Source organism: Panthera leo, chromosome C2, assembly GCF_018350215.1.
Source record: "Panthera leo isolate Ple1 chromosome C2, P.leo_Ple1_pat1.1, whole genome shotgun sequence".
In the NCBI taxonomy this organism is placed as follows: domain Eukaryota; kingdom Metazoa; phylum Chordata; class Mammalia; order Carnivora; family Felidae; genus Panthera; species Panthera leo.
In genome coordinates this window covers 5,111,439-5,135,327 of record NC_056687.1, presented here as the reverse complement: position 1 = coordinate 5,135,327, position 23,889 = coordinate 5,111,439, and the positions used below count along the sequence as shown (strand labels likewise).

Sequence of the window (23,889 nt, the reverse complement as noted above, 5' to 3'; positions counted from 1 at the left end):
CTGTGTCTTTGTCTCCCCATCTCTTTCTCTGTATACAAACGTACACACACACACACACACACACACACACACACACACGCCATGGGAGCCACACTGAGTATCTTGGGAATACCTCGTGTTTGATGAAATGGCTAGCTTATAAACCAACAAAAACTTGCTACTGAAGTATTCCTTGATGAGATAAAAGCCTATACTATATTGGTTTTTGTGGATACTTTTGTGGGGAAAAAAAAAAAGGCCAAGTGCTTATCCATGGTACACATTGTTTTCAAAATTTTGCCAAAGGATAAAGCTCTAAGGCGTGACTGAGGAGACAAGGGTGTCATCAGTTCCTGTTAGGAAGACACCAGCTTTGGGTTTGCATATCAGCACCCTCTCCTGCTCACCAGATATAAAATTCCTTTAATTTAATTAGGTTCATGTTTGAAGAAAACAAGTCTATTCACATAGATTGCAAAAAGATGAAATCTGCATGGGTAAACCGCTAATTAAAGATGCCAAGGGGGGTTCCCAGGTGGCTCAGTCGGTTGAGCGCCCGACTCCAGCTCAGGTCATGATCTCTCAGTTCGTGAGTTCGAGCCCCACGTCGGGCTCTGGGCTGACAGCTCGGAGCCTGGAGCCTGCTTCAGATTCTGTGTCTCCCTCTCTCTCTGCCCCTTCCCCTGCTCATGTTCTGTCTCTCTGTGTCTCTCAAAAATGAATCAACGTTAAAAAAAAAAAAAAGATGCCTAGGAAACATAAGAATGCACACATTACATTTTTAATGTATAACCTGTATTATTACTATTTATTAATGTTATGTATGTAATAATAAATTAATAAATATTAATATATTTTAAATATATTTCATTTCACATATAATTATTTATATATGGTATATAATTTATATATAACATATAATTATTTAATATACAATATTAATATATTTAATAATAAATTGATAAATATCAATATATAACCTGTATTACAAACATATAAAACATACCTATCGATATAGATGTCTATATCAACAGGTATATAAAACCTCGGTAGATATTTCTATCTCCCACTCAGATCTCCAGTCGTTCTCTCCTGGGCACGTCTCACTCAAGTCAGACAGGTCATGTGACTGGCTTTGGCCAATCAAATATTCACAGAAATGACATATGTCTCCTCAAGTACAAATCCATTTGTAATCCTCCCCTGTTCCCTCCCCCTCCACGGCAAACCCCAGAAGTTGTCCCATGGCTGTTCTATGACGGTCGCACCTCCCTCAGCCCAGGCCCCTGAGTGTGGGAGACTGCAAATACCGTCCTGCATTGTCCCCCTCAGTGAGCCCACCGCCCTCAACAGGTGCATGTGACTGCCCTTCCACTCTGGCCTTGGGCTCAGCCAGACGGACTTGTCATCAAATCTCTCCATCTGCCATTCAGAAACTAAAATGACCTCTAAACAGAAGCCAGTAAGACCATTCACCAAACACAACAAAGAGGGGGAGCCTGTCTGGCTCCAGCGGGAGCACGTGTGACCCTTCATCTTGGGGCCCTGAGCTGGAGCTCCACGTTGGGTGCAGGGATCGCTTAACACAAATAAATAATTTTTTTAAAAAAACACGACAACAAATAAAAGTGCACAGGTGAGTCCATTCTGACTACGTGTAATCATATTTCAGTCATTAAGCCTACTATTTTTTCAATACTTTAAGTTAAATCATGGTGGTTTAGACATTTAATGTTCACTGAAGTTAGAGGGAGTCTGAGCTGAACGTGTTAAGAAAACCTGAAAACCTCAATTACGTGATAGTTTACTGGACGTACTTTAAAGACCAAAGATATAATTTTTGGTTTGGACTTTCTAATGGTTTTGTGGTTTGTCTGGTTTTTTTTTTTTTTTTAATCGTCCCTGAATAGTAACCTATACTGTCTAGAAAACCAAAAAGCTGAAGAGCATAAATGCTAGGTCACCATGAGAACTGAGTTCTAATTTCCTATCTCTGTAAACGGGCAAAATTTTGACGGTATTCAAGAGTTGCATAAGACGTGTGTGTGCACATGTGGACACGCATCCACACAGACATACAGAGGAAAGCAAGCATTTATAATCAGCTTTAGCTGACTTGGTACCCATCATCGCTCTTCTCCAAGACCAGCCCATAGTCACTTACTCTCCAAAGACGAGCAAAACAGGAAACGTGGGTACTGCCCATAGGGCCTTTCCAGCTAAGCAGCAAGGGGGCAAGAAATCTACTTAAAAACCATGAGAAAAGAACTAGCACATCTTAGAGGCTAAAATTTCAGTCGTGTCACTTCCAGGTTCCAGAAAAAAACCAATAAATTATGTATTTGATATATATGTATATATAATTTTTAAATAATAAATTAAAATAATTAAATAATAAATTAAAATTAAATAATAAATTAAAATTTAAATAAATATTTAATATAATAAATTATACACGTATATAATATTATGTTATATATTTCACATGTATATACATATATATATGTATCTCAGTGCTGAATATATATTCTGAGTAGAATCTTCAACAAAGAGATCAGAGACATCACATAGCTCTCAAGGCATTTGAAAAGGTCACAACATTCGAAACCAGAGCTTCTGTTTGCCAGATTATAGTTGGAGGCTATCAGTCCTGAGCATATTACTGATGACTCTCCCAGACGCGATAACCATACTGCCCTATTTTCAGCAGCAGATATAAGCCAAAACTGCCTCAGAGAATAACATGACGGTGGTACGCACAGTAACTCATTTCTACCCGTCCATCAGTCAATTCACTGAGGAATGTCTGCATCGAGTCGGGAAACCGATATAAAGCACTGATGTCACACAATCATCAAACAGCATCAACCAGACGTAGGCCAATTCTTAGCTATGATGGACACATAGCCAGAGACCCAATTCAATACCTGAAATGAGCACTGAGAAGGTGAGCCCGGCGCCCTGCGCCCCGGACACGCCCAGCCTACCTGAGATGAGTACCACGGTGTCTTTCTCCCATGAGACCACGGTGACGTACGCCTCCACCGAGGAGGGGATAATGCACTTGAAGACCGCAACATTGCCTCTCATGGTTTTCTGGTCCTCCACACGGACTGTATAGGGCTCCCGTAAAACTGGAAGGCAAGGAGAGGACCATTGGTAAGACCTTGGCAGGGGCTCATTCTGGGACAACCTCATTCGAATATACGCATGGTTGCTTACATATAGTGACTGCATCGACTACAGTTATTGGAAAATAAATTAGAGAAACCTGCAGTTCGTGTCTTGAAAACTTTCATTCCCTGGACAAATGCATTTTCCAAAGGGCAAAAGCATATCTAGAAACAGCTCATCTGCCCCCTTACATACACCTGGAAGGGAGAAGTAGCTTCTTCAAGGAGCCACGATCATAAGACACTGCTCTCCATGTCCTTTGAGGATGAGGGAAGAATTTTCTGACTATAAAGAAGAAGGGGTTAAAAAAATCAAGAAAGGCAACCTCTCCTGAGAATTCTTAAAGACTATCTGACGATTAAAATAACTCCGCATAAGTAATCTTTTGTGCCAGCTGCAAAGCAGTTTTGGACACAATTATTCCACTTCCCGTGGCTTAGGGAAGGAGGCTGATGAGGAAGCCTCTGCCCAAGCACCTTAGGAGCACCCGGAAAACCTTCAGAGGAGACATCCATGAGCCAGATGTCTGGGTTAGAGGTGGGGTGGCAGTGGGACTCTTTGCCCACCCTTCACGTCCACCTGACTGGGTTCACACCCAAGCCCAGCCACCTGCACAGTGAGTGAGTGCCCTAACCATCCACATAATGGGGATTTTGATGATAGACATCTACCACGAGGGCAATCATAATGACTCAGTCCGTTAATATGGATACCGCACTCAGAACGGCACCTGCCACGAGCAGGTTGGGTGAAGCTACGTGGACCAACAGCCAGAACTGGATTCACGCCATCGCCTGATGTGGGGAGAGGCCTCTGCCTCCCGGATAAGGAGAAATCAGTGCTCTAATCCCAGCTGTGCCTCACCCCAGCTTGATAAATATGGAAGCAAGCCTCACTTCTGCAGACCTTTATTTTCCTCAGACTTAAAATGAGGGGGTTGGGACAGGAAGATTCTCCAAGTCTGAATTTCAGAAGTCTCTGGTCTTCTCCAACAGCCCCAGAGACAGCTTACTATCTCATCATCTAACCAGCTCTCGATATTTTTAGTCATCTACTGGCCAAATGTGTGCCAAGAAAACCGGCCATGAAATTAACTTTTAAAGAAATTGGCATACCGACAAAAATAGGAATGAGCTTCTAAAGGGGAATCTCTTCATAGGCATAGGTGAATGCTCAAGGAGAATGATCTTTAAGACTGGCACTGGTTCTGTGATATGCATTTTAGTATTAGAGTATGCCACTACTCAGAGTACGGCTCCCCAAACCCCGTTGGTAATATCAGTATTTATTATTTTCCCGACCTGGAGAATTTGTTCATTCCTGTCTCAAACCAGAGAGATTTTCAGAGGTTTGGGACTTTTCTGAGACCCGCATCCCTGCACTCCATCGCGGTCCCGTGCGATGTGCCAGGGGGCAATTTGACACCTCTTGCAAAAAAGTCCACCGGGCACCAGCTCAGGGTGCCCAAGGGCCTGGCCTCAGAAACATCATCATCACACACAGGGGCAGGAGCTCACTTTGTACCGGAAAATACCTCGATAAATGAAACTCTGGGGAGAGTGGAGGTCTACAGTCATACGACAGAAAGAGGCGACAAAGAGATAAAGTAACCAAAGTCATCAATGAACGAGAATTTGGGAGTGGTGGAGAGAAGAAGACAGAAGAGAGAAGGGTTGACAAGAGAAGAGGGAGGGACCGGACAACATGGCCAAGAGCCGCAGAGTCCCTCGGCACAGGGACAAGGCCACCTGAGCGAAGTGTAGGAGTCCAATGTAAGTCTGTGTGTTTGTAGGATGTTTGCTACAAGCCATAAAATCACTTGGGCTCACCACACTTCCTGTGAACCCCACTTCACGCACATAAATGGCTCAGGTGGAGGAATTTGTAATGCAAATCAAAAACAGGGCGCCTCTCTCTCTGTCCCAGCCAGGAAGAGCAGGGACAAGGGAAGGTGCCCATAGGGAGACAGAAGGAGTGCCTTCCTAAAAGGCTTGCGGCCACGCACTAGGCCTGGTCACCGGAGCCACAAACATACAGTGACCAACTAGGGACTTGCCCTGTTTGTACCCAAAGTCCTGCAGCCTCGGAACCCCTCAGTCCGGGCCTCACACACAGCTTCCCGCTGGCCTCCCGTGAGCCAGGGTCAAATGTCTGGGATTTTTGTTCCTTCCAGCCCCCAAGCCAGCCCCAAAGAGCCCAGGTCTCCTTGAATCAGGGCTACAAACTGGGTGCACCGCACCCCACGCAGCTCAGAGGGAACAGACGTCAAAGGAAACACTCCATTCCCTCACTAGATTCTTCCTTCTGCAAAGACAGACCACGCATGGGGCCTTTCAAAAAATTACTGTAGAACTTTTAAAAATGTTTGGCATACAGTCGATACTCAATAAATGCTCGGAGGATGAATACATAGACGTAACAGGGCTTCCTTTTACACGTACTTCTTTTTTTAATGATGTAATGTCTTTCTTTTTTTTTAATATAAATTATGGTCCAATTGGCTAACATATAGTGTGCACAGTGTGCTCTTGGTTTTGGGGGGTAGATTCTCGTGGTTCATTGCTTCCATACAACACCCAGTGCTCATCCCAACAAGTGCCCTCCTCAATGCCCACCACCCACACTTCTAACCCTATTGTAGAATATACACATATTCTACATTTGACTCTGTAGTCATTACCTATTATTTTTAAAAAGCGACCCGGGTTTTCACGATAGATCTCCCCCTTATGAGTAAAAATGTTTACTCCTGAGGCCCCCACAGCTTAAGAGGCCAAAACTACTATCGATCAGGATATACTTCTCATATTACAATACAAGTCTCCCAAGGTCACAGCGAGCCTCCCAGGATACTCGGGTAAATCTAGGCCTCACTACAACTAATTATGGGAACAGAGACCAGGCTGCAAGAGTAAGACCCAGGCAAACACTAAGTGTTATTTTAAACACGACTGACATTTGCATCACAAAATAGCGTGACCTAGGTCTTGCACCCTGGGTCCTAAGCTGGGCTCTCCCCAGAGCAGATAGGAGCTGGGTGAAAGCGGCTGATCGTAGACAGGAGCCCCGGAGAACCAGGGAGAGGCTGGGGAAGGAGCACAGGGCAGGGCGGGCAGCTAAGCCAGAGTGTGACTTCAGGGCAGTCCCAGCCTCCACCTGATCCGAGAGGAGCTGTGAACGTGAGTCCCGCCTCAGAGCTCCATCATCCCGTGCCAGGAGCTGGGACTTTATCCTCAGAGCAGTCTGTCCCTGGCTTGGGACTGGTCCCAGGGCAAGGCATTCCCAGGCACTTCCCACTCTGTTTGTGTGTGAAGCGGGTCCGGGGCACGAACAATCTTCTGAAGATTGTCTGTGTGGGTTCTCAGCAACCAGCACGCAGAGCCAGGGGATCTGACTCCAGGGCTACCGACGGGAGTCCGCCTTAGTCAAACTTACCAGCTCTGAAATCTTGCCATTGAGATCTAACGCGGTAAAAGGGATCAGAAGAGACAATCTGCAGTGACGTGGCTTTGGGGGAAAATCAGGCGTATATAGTGAGCAGAGATCACACAGCTGGTGTGCCTTTGTAGGACCCACCCCTCCCTGTTAGATGTCATCCTTCCAAATGGAAAGACCCTTTCAAACCCAAGTATTAGTAAACAAGGAACAGTCTCTTTTCACAGTCTACCATGAAAATAAATTTAAGCAAGTCAGGCCAAGCACCTGATTTGTGGGGCCCAGGGCAAATTGAAAATCCAGGACCTCTTATTTACCAAGGAGGGGAAAAGTGCCATAAGGATCCTAAAACTAGAAAACTTGCTCTTTTTTCCTGTGGTCTTTCTCTCACCCTGCCATGGTGTTTTTCATTCGCTGCTCGATGACGCACTGCCTGGGGCACAGAACAACCACTGAGGCACTAAGCAGGTGCAGGCCTCACAGCTGCTCTGGGCCACACTTCACCGGGCACACACAGCCCACCAGCTGCAGGGCTCCCTTCTGCCGGTGTCTGGGCAGAAGCGCGAAGCCCCAGCCGGGGATGGGAAAGACCATCTCCCGTCTCCATTGCCTCAACCCACAGCGATCAGGCGACCTCTAAGAGATTGCGGCCTCCGTGCTGGCTGGGGGAAGGGTGGCTTCTGCCATACCCCACTTGGGAGTGTCTGCACCCACTCCTATCCACACCCCACCCGGGCCCCGGCCAGGGGGGAAGGGGGCAGTGGCTGCTGGACAGGGACAGGGACAGGGAGCAGAGGCCAGGCAGGGCCAGGGCACCAGAGATCAGAGGGGCAGCAGTGGACACAGTGGGGTTAGGGAGGTGGAGGCTAAGTGGGGGGTCTGTGAACCCAGAAACTGGTGAGTGGGCTGTTGAGACCCCTTCTGGGGGAGGCGACATGAGGCAGGACCGTGTAAGAGCCGAGGCCCCAAGCTCCCAGAGCACATTCCAATGCCCTATCACACTTCACTTACTAAACACAGAAAGATAAAAGCACTAAATGTTTCAAGATGGCAATGGGAGAAGTTTAACCCTAAGCTCTGGGACCCTCTCAGCACTGGGCCCTATGTGACTGCACTGCTCCCATCCCATGAGGTTGGTCCTGATCCAGACTCTATCCATGGAGCAACGGGACGACGGCATGCATTTGTAGGACCCACCTACAATGGGGGACGGTGGGGTGGAGGTGAGTGAGGGGAAAGTGAAGAATTGGGCACTGCGGGGGGGAAGGTAGGTCTGGGTGGCCTTCCTCCCCGATGGGTTGGATTCAGACTGTTTCTTTGTTTTGTTTTTTTTTTTTTTTAATTTTTTTTCAACGTTTTTTATTTTATTTTTGGGACAGAGAGAGACAGAGCATGAACGGGGGAGGGGCAGAGAGAGAGGGAGACACAGAATCGGAAACAGGCTCCAGGCTCCGAGCCATCAGCCCAGAGCCTGACGCGGGGCTCGAACTCACGGACCGCGAGATCGTGACCTGGCTGAAGTCGGACGCTTAACCGACTGCGCCACCCAGGCGCCCCGGATTCAGACTGTTTCTACCCCTTTGATTTCTCCATCCAAAGTGATAAACCACTAATAAATGTCCATGTGGGTTTCTCCGGAACAACAGAAGACTTAGGGCCAGGAGGAGGGTTGATGTCCGTCTTTCCTGTTTGGGAAATGGTAATCTGAGGCACAACATGACCTCAAGCCACACTAGTTTTATAGAAATTGGTTTTTTGTTCTATTGTATTTTGTAGCTGATTACTTAATAAATTAAGAGATATGCCTCAAACAATTACATCTTGAACACACCCTCATGTCAAGCACGGTCTCAGGGACTACGGAGATCCTAACCTCTATGGAACAATTAGCTGAAGAAGGCAAGTTCGGGTGGCAGAACTAGAAGAGAACAGAGACGAGGGCACAGGTGAGAGTCACAACAGGTAATAAGAATCTAGGGAAGGACTGAACCATGGAGCCTGTGAGTAGCTGGTGGGGAAGGAGGCACTTGAGCTGGCCCCGAAGGACAGGAAGATGCAGAGGTGGAGAGGAAAGAGAGAGGAGTGAAGGTGATATGAGCAGGGAACATTCCAGAAACTGTGAGGACTGGCCCAGTACCTCTTAGGTAAACTGACTTCCCAACCGCAATTCCTATGAACAACCAACAACAAGCCCACAGAGACCTCCTTCCCTTCACCTGAAAATGGAAATACTATCTACCTTGCCTGGTCGTGCAGGTTAAAATAGAGAATGGCCGGGCACATGGGTGGCTCAGTCGGTTAAGCGTCCAACATCGGCTCAGGTCATGATCTCACAGTTTGTGAGTTTGACCCCCTCCCTGGGCTCGCTGCTGTCAGTCTAGAGCCTGCTTTTGATCTTCTGTCCCCCCCCTTCCCTCCCCCGCGCCTGCTCGTGCTCTCTCTCTCAAAAATAAATAAAACATTTTTTAAAAATGTAAAAACAAAATGAAAGAGAGAATGTCTTCAAGTGCTTGGCACAATGTCTAGCACACAACCGTTTTATTCACTGATCTCTCTGATCGCTGGCAAGGGGAGCTGATCTGAACTACCTTAGGCTCAAAGAGAAGACACCTTTGAAGACATGACTGCTTTGGAACTTGCAAGTGAGCTCTGGGAAGGGCACCTCAACCTCTTCCTCTTCGATTCTGGCTTCACCCTTCTCCTCTTCCACAGACAGGCTTCCTCTGGCTTTCTGGTTCCCATGGAGGATGGAAGGTGCCCCACCCACCTGAAGGTCCCCAAGCGTCCTGAGGATAGATGGACACTCTCTCAGGACTTCAATTTCAAAATCAGAAAGCAGAGAAACCAATGAACCAGACTGGTTGGCTGCTCTCCCTCAGGACAATCACCTGTCACCAGAGGCTCAAGACTTTTTCGAGTGACGTGGATGCCAAGAGATACTTAAGAGGCTTCCTGTGGGCTGGGCAGAGAAGCACGGAGGTGCCCACCGAACGTGCAGTCCCTATCAGCTACTGTTTTTCTATTAACATCAAGGCAACTCTCTCAGGTGAATAGGTCAGCCAGATATTAGTACTTGCTTTGTCTTAAAACAACCTGATCAACATAAAATTGGGATAGGATAAAACAGCATGTTTACTGACAAGTTTTGACGTATGTATACACCTATGAGGTCACAACCAAGATAAGGAACAGACCCATCACCTGAAAAGTTCGCTTGTTCTCTTTTACAAACCCTCCCTCCCCACCCCCACCCCCTTTCACAGGCTACCACTGGTGTGCTTTCCATAATTACAGACTAGGTGACACATTTTAGAGTTTTATATAAATGGAGTCATACAGTGCATACATTTTTATCTGGCTTCTTTCACTCAGTATAGATATTTTGAGATTCCTCGCCTGTTGCTGTGTTTACCAACACAGCACTCCGCCCCTCATCTGTGGTTTTCCTTTTCTTCATGGCTTCAGTTAGCTTCGGTCAACCGAGGTCTGGAAGCACATGATCCCCCTTCTGATGTGTCATCAGAAGGTCAATGGTAAGCCGAAGGCTACATCACGATGCGTACTTCACTCACCCCATTTCATGTCACCTCAGAGGCACTTTATCATCTCACGTCACAAGAAGGGGGAGGACACTATAATAAGACATTTGGAGAGAGAGACCATATTCACATAGCTTTTATCACGGCACATTGTTTTAATCATTCCGTTTTATCACTTTTGTTGTTAATCTCGGACTGGGCATCATTTATAAATGAAACTTTATCACAGAAATGTATGTATAGGAAAACACACAGTATATGTAGACTTTGTTACTATCCATGGTTTCAGGCATCCACTGGGCATCTTGGAACACATCCCCCGTAGATAAGGTGGGGGGAGCTCAGTAATACATTCCTTTTCACCCCATTTTATGGTTGAACCACAATTTGTTTACTCAGTCATCTGTTGATGGGCTTTGACCCATTTTGGGCTATTACAAATAAAGCTGCTATGAATATCCATGTAAAAGTTTTGGCTTCCTGGATTTGCTATGTTTTATAATTTATTGATTTTGACTCTGACTTATATTATTTCCTTTCTGCTTATATTAGTTTTAATTTGCTCTCCTTTTCTTGTTTTAGGATAGAAGCCAAGATCAGTATTTGAGACAATTTTTAATTTCTAATTGGGGTTTTTTAAACAATAAATGCCCCCCCCAGGCACTGTTTTAGTGGTGTCCCCAAAATTCTTTCTTAGATATTGGGCTTCCATTTTCACTCCATTCAAAATACCTTCTGGGGCACCTGGGTGGCTCAGTCAGTTAGGTATTCTTGGTTTCAGCTCAGGTCATGATCTCACGGTTTTGTGAGTTCGAGCCCCTCATCAGGCTCTGTGGCACAGAGCTTGCTTGGGATTCTCTCTCAAGAGTGTCTCTGCCGCTCCCCCACTCATGCTGTCTCTGTCTCTCTCAAAAATAAACTTAAATAAAAATACCTTCTAGTTTTCCTTCTGCTTTTTCTTTTACACCGACTATTTAGAAGTGTGTTATTTAGTATCCCAGTATTTGGGGATTTCCTGGAGTTGGTGACTGCTAACTTAGTTCCACTGCAGTCAAAGAACATATTTTATATAATTTTATTTTTAAAAAAATTCATCTGAGGGGGGCCTGGGTGGCTCAGTTGGTTAAGCGTCCGACTTCGGCTCCGGTTGTGATCCTGTGGTTCATGGGTTCATGGGTTCCACATCAAGCTGTCTGCTGTAAAAGCTTGCTTTGGATCCTCTGTCCCCCTCGTTCTCTGCCCCTCCCCCACTTGTGCGTGTGCTGTATGTCTCTCAAAAATAAATAAACATTAAAAAAAATAAAAAATCCACCTCGGACTTGCTTCATTTCCCATAATATGGTTTGGTAAATTTCCGTGTGACCTTAAAAAGTGTATGTATTGTGCCACTGTTGGATTCAATGTTCTCTATTTAAACGTCAACGTGGTCGAATATCTAACACTGCCCTTCAAGTATTCTCTATTCTTGCTGATTCTGTCTACTGCTCCTTAATAAAAAAGGGATATTGAAATCTCCAATGATAAAGTTTGACTTGTCTGTTTCTCCTAGAAATTTTACTCTTGTTTTTTTTGTTATTTAAATTCAAATTAGTTAACATACGACGTAGTCTTGGCTTCAGGGGGAGAACCCAGTGATTCATCTCTTACATGCGACATCCAGTGTTCATCTCAACAAGTGCCCTCCTCAATACCCATCAGCCATTTAGCCCATCCCCTCACCCACCTCCCCTCCAGCAATCCTGTTTGTGCTCTGTACTTAAGAGTTTCTTATGATTTACCTTCCTCTCTGTTTTTATCTTATTTTTCCTTCCCTTCCCCAATGTTATCTGTTGTGTTTCTCAAATTCCACATGAATGCAATTATATGGTATCTTTCTTTCTCTGACTTATTTCGCTTAGAATACTACCCTCTAGTTCCATCCACATTGTTTCAAGTGGCAAGATTTCATTCTTTTTCATTGCTGATTAGTTTTCCATTGCGTGTGTGTGTGTGTGTGTGTGTGTGTGTGTGTGTGTGTGTGTGTATACCACCACATCTCCTTTATGCATTCATCAGTTGATGGACATTTGGGCTCTTTCCATAATTTGGCCATGACTGGTTTTTACTTCATGTATTTTGAAGTGCTGAAATAAGGGGCATAAACATTTAGAATGGTCAATATCTTCTGAATTAAATGACTCTTTTATATTATGAAATGACCTTTAGCCCTGGTAATATTCTTTGCTATGAAATACACTTTGATATTAATGTACTTACTCTAGATTTCTTCTGATATTTTTGATTAAATGTATTTGACTTGATGAGCATAATACATATTTTCCCATCCTGTTACCTTTAACATATCTGCATCTTTATATTTAAAGTACATTTCAGGGTGTCTGGGTGGCTCATTCAGTTAAGCATCTGACTGTTGATTTCAGCACAGGTCATAATCTCACAGCTCATGGGATTGAATCCCATGCTAACAGCGCAGAGCCTGCTTGGGATTCTCTCTTTCCCTCGCTCTCTGCCCCTCCCCCACTCACATGCACTCTCCCTTTCACTTTCTCTCTACCAAAGTAAATAAATATTTTTAAAATTTTTTTAAAAATAAAGTACACTTCTTTTAAACAGTATTTGAATCTAATCTAGCAATTGTTGCCTTTTAATTCGGATAATTATAACATTTATATTTAATGTGAATATTGGTATGGTTAGGTTTAAATTCATCATCTTGTTATTTTATTTCTATTTTCACCATCTATTGTTTCCTTTTTCCTATTTTTTCATTATATGTTTAGCACTGAAATTTTTTTGAGTCATTCCATTTTTTTCCTCCTTGATTAGCTTATTAGTCATAATTCTCTGTTTTGCTATTTTAGCGGATGCTGTACATCTTAGACTATACATCTGTAACTTATCATAATCTATAGTCAGGTGATATTACACAACTTCACATATAAAAAAATAACCTTACAATATTATACTGCCACATCTCTACTCCAGGCCTTAATGCTATTAATTACCATCCATTTTATTTAGACATACGTTATAAACTCCACAAGTCATTATTATTATTTTTGTTTAAATAGTCAGATGGTCTTTTAAAAGATTATAAATCTTTTAGAATCTATTATAAATACCAAAAAAATTATGATTTAAAGCCATCTACAGATTTCCAATGGCATTTTTCACAGAATCCTAAAATTTTTATGAACCATAAGAGCCCATGAATGTCCAAAACAATCTTGAGAAAGAACAAAGCCAGAGGTATCATGCTCCCTGATTTCAAACTATACTACAATGCTATAGTAATCCAGAAAGTATAGTACTCACACAAAAACAGACACATAGATCAGTGGAATAGGACAGAGAGCCCAGAAATAAACGCATGCATTTGTGGTCAATTAATCCATGACAAAGGAGGCAAGAATATACAAGGGGGGAAAGACAATTTCTTTAATAAATGGTGCTGGGAAAACTGGACAGACACATGCAAAAGAATGAAACTGGACCACTTTCTTGCACCATATCAACACACTAAAATCAACTCAAAATGGATTAAAAACTTGAATGTAAGACCTAGAAACTCCTAGAAGAAACTCCTAGAAGAAAACATAGACAACACTCCTAGAAAAGGGAAAAAAAAAACACAGGCAGTAAGCTGTTTGACATTTGTCTTAGCAATATTTTTTTGGACCGGTCTCCTCATACAAGGATAAGTAAAGCTAAAATAAACAAGTGGGACCACATTGAACTAAAAAGCTTCTGCAAAGTGAAAGAAACCATATCAAAAATGAAAAGGCAACCCACAGAATGGGAAAAGATATCTGCAAATCAAACATCTGACAAGGGTTAATACCCAAAATATATAAAGAACTCATAGCACTTAATATCAAACAACAACAAACACAAAAAAAACAATCTGATTAAAGATTGGGAAGGCATTTCAAAGACATGGAGATGACCAACAGGCATATGAAAAGATGCTCAATATCATTAATCATCAAGGAAATGAGGTATCACCTCACACTGCTCAGATTTTCTATTATCAAAAAGACAAGAAATAGTAAGTGTTGGCAAGGACATAGAGAAAAGGGAACCCTCATGTACTGTTGGTGGGGATGTAAAATGGCACAGCCACCAGGGAAAACCGTACGAAGGTTCCTCAAAGAGTTTAAAGCAGAACCACCATACAGTCCAACACTTCTACTTCTGGATGTTTCTCCGAAACAGAAACAAAACACCAGTTCAAAGAGATATATGCACCCCTATGTTCCCTGCAGTGCTATTTACAATAGCCAAGATATGAAAGCAACCTACGTGTCCACAGATAGGAAGATAAGGAATATAGGGGGAGGGGGGTGAGTGTGTGTGTATAAAACAGAATATTACTCAGACATAAGAAAGATGAAATCGTGCCATTTGCGACAACATGGGCAGATCTAGAGGGTATTATGCTAAATGAAATAAGTCAGAGAGAGACAGCACATCAGTTTACTTATACGTGGAATCTAAAAAAAACAAAACAAAACAAAAACAAAAAAAATAGAACAAATGAACAAACAAAACAGAAATGGACTTATGGACACAGAAAACAAACTGCTGGTTACCAGAGCAGGGAGGTGAACTAGGTAAAGGGGATTAGGAGGTACAAACCTCCAGTTATAAAATAAATAAGTCACGGGAATATAATGTAAAGCACAGGGAACAGACTCAGTAATATTGTAATAACATTTTGTGGTGATGGGTGGTAACTAGACTTACCAGGAAGATCATCTTTTAATGTGTAAAAATATCAAATCACTATGAGGTACATCTGAAACTAATAGGATATTGCATGTCGGTTATACTCTAATTCTAGAAAAACGTAATTTCTTTACCCATATAGCTACCATTGTCATTCTTCTTCCCTTCCAGCAGATCCAAGAACCCATCAGGAGCCATTTATCTTATGATGGTAGAACTTCCTTTAAGATTTCTACAAGCGCAGGTCAGCTGCTGCTAAATTCTTCCAGCTTTCGTGTGTCCAAAAAAAAAAAAAAAAGCCTTTATTTCACCTTTATTTTTGAAAAATACTTCTAGTGGGCATAGATTTCTAGATTTACAAATTACACTTCCTTTCAGTACTTTAAAGGTGTTGCTTCTCTGTCTTCTCACATTGATTCTGAAGGGAAATCTGCTGCTGTTCCCGTTTTTATTCTTCCCTGTGTAACGTGTCTTTTTCCTCTGGCCGTTTCTAACATTTTGTCTTTAGACTGGTCCTGAGAAATTTGATTCTGATGGGCCTCGGTGGAATTTTCTTCGTGTACCTTGTGCTTGGGGTTTGTTGAGCTCCTTGGATCTTCAAGTTTATGGTTTTTATCAAATTTGAAAAATTTTAGCCAGTATTTCCACTCTTCATCTATTTTGTCTGTTTGTTTTCCCATCCATTCCTTTGGGGACTCTGTTTGTATACCAAGCTCCCCGAAATAATGTTTTCACTTCTTTTGGAATAGATTTTATTTTTTAGAGCCATTTGTAGGTTTATAGAAAACTTCCACAGAAAGTACAGAGTGTTCCCATGCACTCTCTTCACCCCACCCCTGCAGTCTCTCTCATGGTTATCAAGTTGCATTAGTTCATTAGTGTTACATACATTTGTTACAATTCATGAGTAGTATTTATACATTGTTATTAACTAAAGCTCATAGTTTACATGAAGGTTCTTTCGTTCCATGAAGAATATCATGCAGGGGCGCTTAGGTAGCTCAGTTGGTTAAGTGTCTGACTCTTGATTTTGGCTCAGGTCATGATCTCACGGCTCTCGTGAGTTCGAGCCCCACACTGGGCTCTGTGCTGACAGTAGGGAGCCTGCCTGGGATGTTCTCTCCCTTTCTCTCTCTGCCCCTCCCCCACTCACACTTGCACACTCTCTCTCTCTCTTCTCTCTCTCAAAATAAATAAATATTAAAAAAAAAAAAAAAGAATGCCATGTATCCACCATTAAGGTATCATCCAGAATGGAGGCATCACTGCCTTAAAAATGTCCTGTTATCCACTTATCCGTCCCTCCTTTCCTCCCCTGGAGCCCCTGGAAGCCACTGATCTTTTTATTGTCTCTATAGTTTCACCCTTTCCAGAATGTGTATGAGTGGGAATCACACAGTTTATAACCTTTTCAGATTGGCTTCTGTCACTTAGTGAGATGCATTTAAGGTTCTTCCCTGTCTTTTCAAAACTCGGTAGCTTGTTTCTTTACATTGCTTAATAGTATTCCATTGTATAGATTCACCATAGTTTGTTTATTGTTAAAGAAAAAAATTGTAATTATTCTGATGCTTGTTAAAATGTAAAGGAAGACTTTATTCAAGACTGTTGTAATAGGACTCACGACTATTCCAGCAGGCTCGGAGAGAAATTTTTCTCAACTCCAAATAGAGCGAGGAGAAGTGGGGTTTTCTAGCCAAAGGGCAGAGTGCGGGTCTCAGCAGGAGGAAGATTTACCAAGAGGATACATCAAGGCCAAAGGTAGGACAGACTCACACATCAAAGTAAGAATGAGGAACTTGATCAGAACTATGAGTGGCCAGATGTCAAAGGGAAGGGAGGACTGAGTAGGAGTTTTACTAAAACTGGGCTGGGGGAGGGGCGCCTGGGTGGCTCAGTGGGTTGGGCTTCCGACTTCGGCTCGGGTCATGATCTCACAGTTTTGGGTTCGAGCCCCAGCCACAGTCAATGAAGGAGGAAACAACCACTAGAATTTCTTTGTACTTGCCCAAGGTCATACTGCTAGGGGCAGTATGGGCCCCTATTTGCTAGGGGCCGGGGGGGGGGGGGGGGGGGGGGGGGGGGAGGGCGGGCCAGGGGAAGTACAGCTGCATACTGCATCCTGTCCTTGGAACAGAAAGGGGAAGAAGGTCTTTGATGTGCAAGGTGACCAGCCTTGCAGATTCATGTGACATTATGATAGGAAAAGGTATGATAAAACAGGCCCAGAGGGAAGGATTAGGACCTGAGGTGGGGGGGGGGGGGGGGGGGGGAGTCCTATTTTGGAACAATGCTGGGAGTATCTGACCACAGAAACCCCCCTCCCCCACCCAGGCGTAAGGTTCCTCTTACGAATGTAACAGACCCACCTACTCCCCCTCAGGTTTCTCTCAGGAATGTGACAAAAGACCTAAGTATGGCCATAGACCACCCCTCGTACGATGAGAGCCAATCAGGAACGGACACCCCAGCACCTAGAGCCATGAGGCCCATAAGGGTGGGACCTGAGAGGGACCGAGGGGAAAGGGAGGGGGGAGGGCTGACCAGAACCTTCTACGACAAGGATCCTTGCCTGTGGTCCTGGGGCATTCACTTTCAAAGGGCCCTTCTCTGTAAAGAGAGCTTTCCTATTTTTCTTACTTTTCAATCTTACAGTCTAATAAACTTCTGCCTGGAGCTCATTTTGTGTCCACTTCATTCTTCTAAGCAGCGAGACTGTGAATCCTGGGTACTGACGTAAAAACTCCTGCAACATGACAGAGGAACCATCCCGCTTTGGTGACACCAACACCTAAGTCAAAGTCACTGAAAAACGTCAAGAATGAGAATTCCCTGAACCACCAAAGGAGGGATTATGAGGCCATTTTACCTAAAGGATTACTCCACGAAAATCCCAGCCCCAATCCAGAGGGACACTGAGGCACGCAGACCTGAGATGAGGCACCACCCGGGGGCCAGCCCCCATTCTGCTCAACTCTACCCTATACCTGTCACTGGGTAGCGTCACCGGTCACCCACCACCTGCTCTTGCAAACGGCCATCCGGTTCTACACGAGCATCTACATAAAAATGGGGAAACCAGATTTTCAAGCATCCAATAAAAAAAGCTAAAAGACCATTACAGTCATAATGTCTTCACAACAAGAAGGAAAGTCAAATGGGAAAATAAATTGCATTTGGGCAGCGTGCCTGTCCATCTCGTGAGTCCACACCGAGGCAGCAAACACACGTCTGTCTGCTGCACGTGTACTCAGTACGATTCGATGTCGGGAATACGCGCACGTGAACAGCAAGAACGTTCCTTCTGTGGAAGGAACAGCCACCAGACAAGGCGATGTGATTTCCACCCCCCCGACACATTCAGTGGCACGCAAAAGCAATCGATTCCATGACGAATTTCAAAAACGGCAGTTATACAGGAGTAAGCACTTAATTCTTTATCTGACAAGAAACCCAAGACAGAAACAGCGCATTAACACACACACACAAGCACAGCTGTTTGAAGTCCCAGGTTCTTCTGTAAGTGGCGCTTTGTAGGCTCTAAATATGTTTCTGTAAACACATCATGAACACTGTCAGCCTGTCAAGTGAAAGGCACTCCCTATGTCCTCCTGACTGTCAGGTTTAGAGGTCTCCCTACAAATTGCATTTGCTTTATTTTAATTATTCGGGGTATCAGCTTTTCATATCTGCTGATTAAAGCCCATCTTTTTCTTCCTTTCTCGAGTACGTTCTTGCTCAGGTGCTGGGATTTGTGAGCGTGTCACAGAGATCAAAACAGAGTTGGGAAAATGAGTCACTAGCAGAATGAACTGTAGTCTAACGTTTGATTGCTTACATCAAAGAGATCATATGCAGGAATCCAGAAACATCTCATAATTTGCTCATGTTGCAAAGCCTTCAAGAAGCATCTCCTTACTTGCCACAGAAATTATAACCAGGCTCCCCCAGCTACCTGGGGCCTAAGATAACAATCAGAGCCACCTTCTCTTTGCCCTGACCTTGTATTGTGTCAGTCTCCTGTAGTATTTGTAGGGTGAAGCTTAAAGAAACCTAAAATGCTGTTTGCTAACTAGAATCTAGCTGTGCGTTAGTTTTTCGGGGCTTTGTTCAATCTGTAAAATGACACAATGTGTCCTGTATGTGTAACTTTTTTATGTCTGTGGATCTCAGACTGTATTCCTCGGCTGACTTATAGAAATGTAATTGGGGCATCTGGGCGGCTCAGTGGGTTAAGCATCTGAGTTCGGCTCAGATTGTGATCTCACGGCTCGTGAGTTCAAGCCCCACCTCGGGTTCTCTGCTGGAGACCACTTGGGTGTGTGTATATATATATATATATATATATATATATATATATATATATGTGTGTGTATATATATATATATATATGGGTATATATATATGGGTATATATATATATATATGGGTATATATGGGTATACATATATGGATATATATATATATATATATATATATACATATAGGGTATTAAAAAGAATACAACCAATTCAGGATTTATTCATTGACAATATTCCAGCAACCTGTGACACAGCGAAAAAAGTTTAAAATGCTCCTTTTTTAATTTCACGAATACAAGAATATTAGACCTATTGTGTGTTTCATTTCCAGTTACATCACACCTTGATGCCAAAGTTTTGTTCCACTTCAGCTCTGTGTCCCTCCCCTCTCCCCTTTTCCTCCCCGCCCCCACACTGCCTGCCCCTAGGGGAGGAAAGAGCAGAGACAGGGCAGGAAGCAAACACAGTGGACTTGAGACACTGAAAGTCCGAGTCAGAGCATCAATCAGTCAAAACACAATACGTCTGCAGCTTGAACTTCACCCACTTGCTATCGCTAATTCCACGTCTTAGCTCCAGCGACACAAGGCATTTTGAAAGCCCGTCAAGGGATGCTCTGACGTCTCGAAGAAGCTGTCAGGAGTGCCGAATGATCCGACCACAGGGTTTTTTTCATTGGTCCTCAGCTGATGACGGTTTACTGTTCGCCAACGCCCACCTCCCCCAACCCCCCCAAAGCAGGCACAGAAGGAACAAAGCAGAGGAAACGTACTCACCAGCCTTGATGTGGACATCCTGACTTCTAATTTTCCCTGAAGGATTTTCAGCTGTGCAATAGTAAGTATTATCATGGATTAAGGTACTAAAGCTTGAAGGAGGGAAGGGGAAAATTTGGAGAGTGCCGTTGGGGTGGACGTGGCGGATCCCGGGGACATCGTAGATCTCCTCGCCCGTTGCTAGGTACCATCTGAGAGACACAGGAGGGATGCCTGCAGCGGGGCAGGGCACCAGGGTCCCCGTGGTGCTCGCAAACACTACCTCTTGCAGAGATGCATTGACAAAGTAGAGGCTGGAGTGAAGGTCCTCACTGAAAACTACAAGAAGACAACACAAGAATTGGTCAGGGAGGTGCACGCTCTGAACTTGGCCTTCAGTCAGCCCGGCCTCAGAAGGTTGTTCTGATAAACAATCGCCAGGTTTGACTACAACGAAACCATTCAAAATTGCTCCACTGTGGACACAGAGGCCGGTACGAACAAATAAGGCGTCAACTCATCTCACACACTCTGTACACAAACTGCGAAGTTACCCTGGACCTTAACTTGTGACAGGTTACTTACCAGCCCGTTCCCCACGCCCTGCTCTGTCTCCACAGGAATGACCACTACTGGGAATCATGCTCTGTGTTTCGTATTCCTCTATTGTTTGTCTCCCCCTCTAGAACGTAAGACCCCTGAGAAAAGTGTCATGATTCGCTCACCCTGTCACCTAGAGTGCAGAGCCTGGCAGCCAGCAGGTGCTTGATAAGCACAAGCTAAAAGGATGAAGGACTGGATCCAGTTGCTAGGGCTAAATTGCTCTGGGTGGGAGCCACACTGAGCCATATTCTCGAACGAAATTAGTCACAATTTTTACAAATGAAAATGTACGTTTGTATGTAAAACGTTTTTTTGAAAAGCACAACTGATTTTCTACAAATAGCATCAAAGCAATGGTGCATTTGTTTTTATTTTTTTTAATGTTTATTTATTTTTGACAGGGAGAGAGTGACAGAGCATGAGCCGGGGAGGGGGAGAGAGAGACACACACAGAATCCGAAGGAGGCTCCAGGCTCCGAGCGGTCAGCACAGAGCCCGACGCGGGGCTCGAACTCACGAGCTGTGAGATCGTGACCTGAGCCGAAGTCGGACGTTTAACCGACTGAACCACCCAGGCGCCCCTCAACAGGGCATTTTTTACTCAAAAATGGGCAGTGGTGAAAATGAGAACTTTGACAGCTGTATCATTCAATCCCACCGGCCCGTGGCAGCTTCCTCTTCTGGTCCATCTGCCCACGTGCCGTATGCACCTCTACGATAATTCTATGTAATAATGCGAATACATAAACCATGCAATTGTTATAGGCTATGCTTCATTCTCTTAACGCCGTTTCATATACAAGATTCCATATTTCTATACAGACCTTCCAAGTAAATAGTGGATGCAGATTTTATATAACATGATTCTCTGAACTGTTTTCCTGATCTTAGTTATTTAAACTATTTTCATTGCTACGAGTAAGATATCTGCAAACCTCTTCACACATAGTTGGCTTTTTAATTCATTTACTGAGTGCCTATGTTGCACTCGGTAACCAGTAGTCACAGTGTCACTTCCATGAACAAAGGGAACAACTTCTAGAATCCAAAAATTAACGAAAGGTTTTAAAACGCCGTGAAGACCTACCTCGCAGACATTTGTGCTTCTATGTGACTTTCTAAAAACAAACGCACTCTTAGTCACATATTCACGTGAGAAAAGACGCCCTCGATGCCTGGAATTAGTCTCACTGGGCAGAGATGAGAATATCATTTACCGAGCGCCTATACCATCCCAGGCAATGCTGTGATCCTCAAGGTGTTCTTTTAGTCTTGTGAACAGGAGCTCTGCCAGGAGAGCACAGGCTCCACTTTACGGAAGAAGAGGTGGGGATTTTGTCACTTGACCGTGGATTCAGGGCTAGGAGCTCACAGAGGCCAGATTCGGTCTTTCTGATGAAGATTTACTGTCAGCATATGGCTGCCTTTCCTCTGTAAAGCCAAATCCCGGAGAAGCTGTGTTTAGGACAGTCAGCAACCCCCAGGTATCTCATCTGAACATCCACCCGCTTCCTGCTGATCTGTCTCAGCGGAAGTGTCCACCAGCTTGCCCACTGGAACCAGTGCTGACTACTTCTGAGCTGAGAAAAGAGGGGACACCATGGAGGAAACACCACCACGCCAGAAGATGGTGGAGAAAAAGCCACTTTGTAAAAGTGACAGACTCACTCAAAGAGAAGACAGGCAAGGGCGGGGAGGGGGGGTGTTCATCGAGTAGTAACTTTGATGGCTTTCTCTCCCAACCATAACTAAAATCTTTAGCAATGCTCCATAAATCAGAATATGAAAATTATTGCTAACTAAGAAATTGGCTCAGATCGGAAGCACAGTTAATAGTTAAACATTACAGCTTTCAACTCAAATAAAAATGCTGAGAGTAGCACGGTGATTTTACATTTGAGCTTTCTAGGAAACTGACATCACCCCAAACACGTTGTTAGGAGGGAGGAAACTGTCACTCTCTGAGGCTAATTAATTCCACCAGATTCTTTTTTGTTCCCACATTACTCTTCTGTCAACTGGATTTAGGTAATTTGAACTAAATAAAATTTAGTCATATTTGAATTCGTTCTCTTGTCTCACAAAAGTTAGCCTTGTTAAGAATAGTCTTTGAACACAGGAATGTATGTGAGAAATATTTCATATATAAATGTGAAATTATTCAAATGCCTGCAAGAAAAAACGCAAAATAAATGTTTAATCCTAGTATAGTTAAGGAGATAAGTGACCCACGGGGGATTACTGTCACTTCTCCTTACATTTTTAAGGTATTTCACTTCAGTCTTTGTATTTCACACCACTGGGTTTAATAACGTAACATAAACTCATTCTCTAAGATACACATCATATGGCCACAGGCAAAAGAAAACCCAAACTACATTCCAGCAGCTTCTGTTTCTTCCATCTAAGGGACCATCCATCTGCTTAAATAATAGTACTTCATTTTATAGCATGCTGCACGTACTTTAAATACAGCAACATTTGCTCCCTCCAGTAAGGGCACAGGCGATCTCGCTGTGAATTACGTGCGTGTGAAACTTCCCAGAAACCAACTGCAGTTTAATAACAGAAAGCTAAACAAAACATTTGGCATACTCTCGCTCCAACATTCAGCGTATAAAATCCCGGGGTACGGACACCAAGGATGCCGAAGGAAGGGGCTTTGGAGGATTGTTCTTTCATGTACAGATTTCTCCACGTTTTATCACATTATAACAGATGGCATAAGCAGGGCTCCAGTGACAACAGAAAGAAGAATGTTACACTAAAAAGAAAAAAATAAGTCTACATTGCTTTCTTGAAAATTCAGATCTGGCGAGGTGAAGAGACATGAAAGAAACAATCGCTCGTTCGTCCAGGGGGTACCATGGTCAGTAAAGAGACAGATGAAAATTCTTTGCTGAGCGCTGTGGCAGAACTACTCACAAAATGCTACGGATGCATCGATGAGAGAGACTACCCCGACCTGGGGAAGATGAGGCCAACTCTCAAGAAGAGAAGCGGAAGGGAAATTCTAGGCAGGGGGCATAAACAAGTTAGGACACGGAGTCAATCACAGGCAGGAGAGAAGCGAGAAGATCCCGGATAATCGGAACTTCAGGACAGAAATAAGAGTGATGCACAACATGAGCGAGGGAACTTGAGAGTCTTCAGACTCACTCACTCTGAACACACTCACCCATCACCTCCTACTGGCCTAGCACTGTGCTAAGGCCCGGGGACACTACAACCAAGGCTTGGAGGGTGATCTCAGGAAGCTTCCATTTCAGATACTTGTTATAAAGTCTAGATCCTAAGTGATATCAGATCTCATGCTAAAAAGCATATGCTTAATTCTGCAGGCCACAGGAAGTCCCATCCATAGGTATATACCCAA

General features: G+C 43.8%; 1 protein-coding gene across 1 annotated transcript in view; it reads right to left on the bottom strand.

Moving 5' to 3' along the window:
- Positions 1–23,889, bottom strand: part of DSCAM (DS cell adhesion molecule) — a 754,840-nt gene that overhangs the window by 605,241 nt on the left and 125,710 nt on the right. The window contains exons 3-4 of the mRNA XM_042902977.1: positions 19,932–20,249; positions 2,967–3,113 (exon numbers count right to left, since the gene is read on the bottom strand). Coding sequence (XP_042758911.1) covers positions 2,967–3,113; positions 19,932–20,249 — 465 coding nt within the window. The remainder of the gene's footprint in view (positions 1–2,966; positions 3,114–19,931; positions 20,250–23,889) is intronic.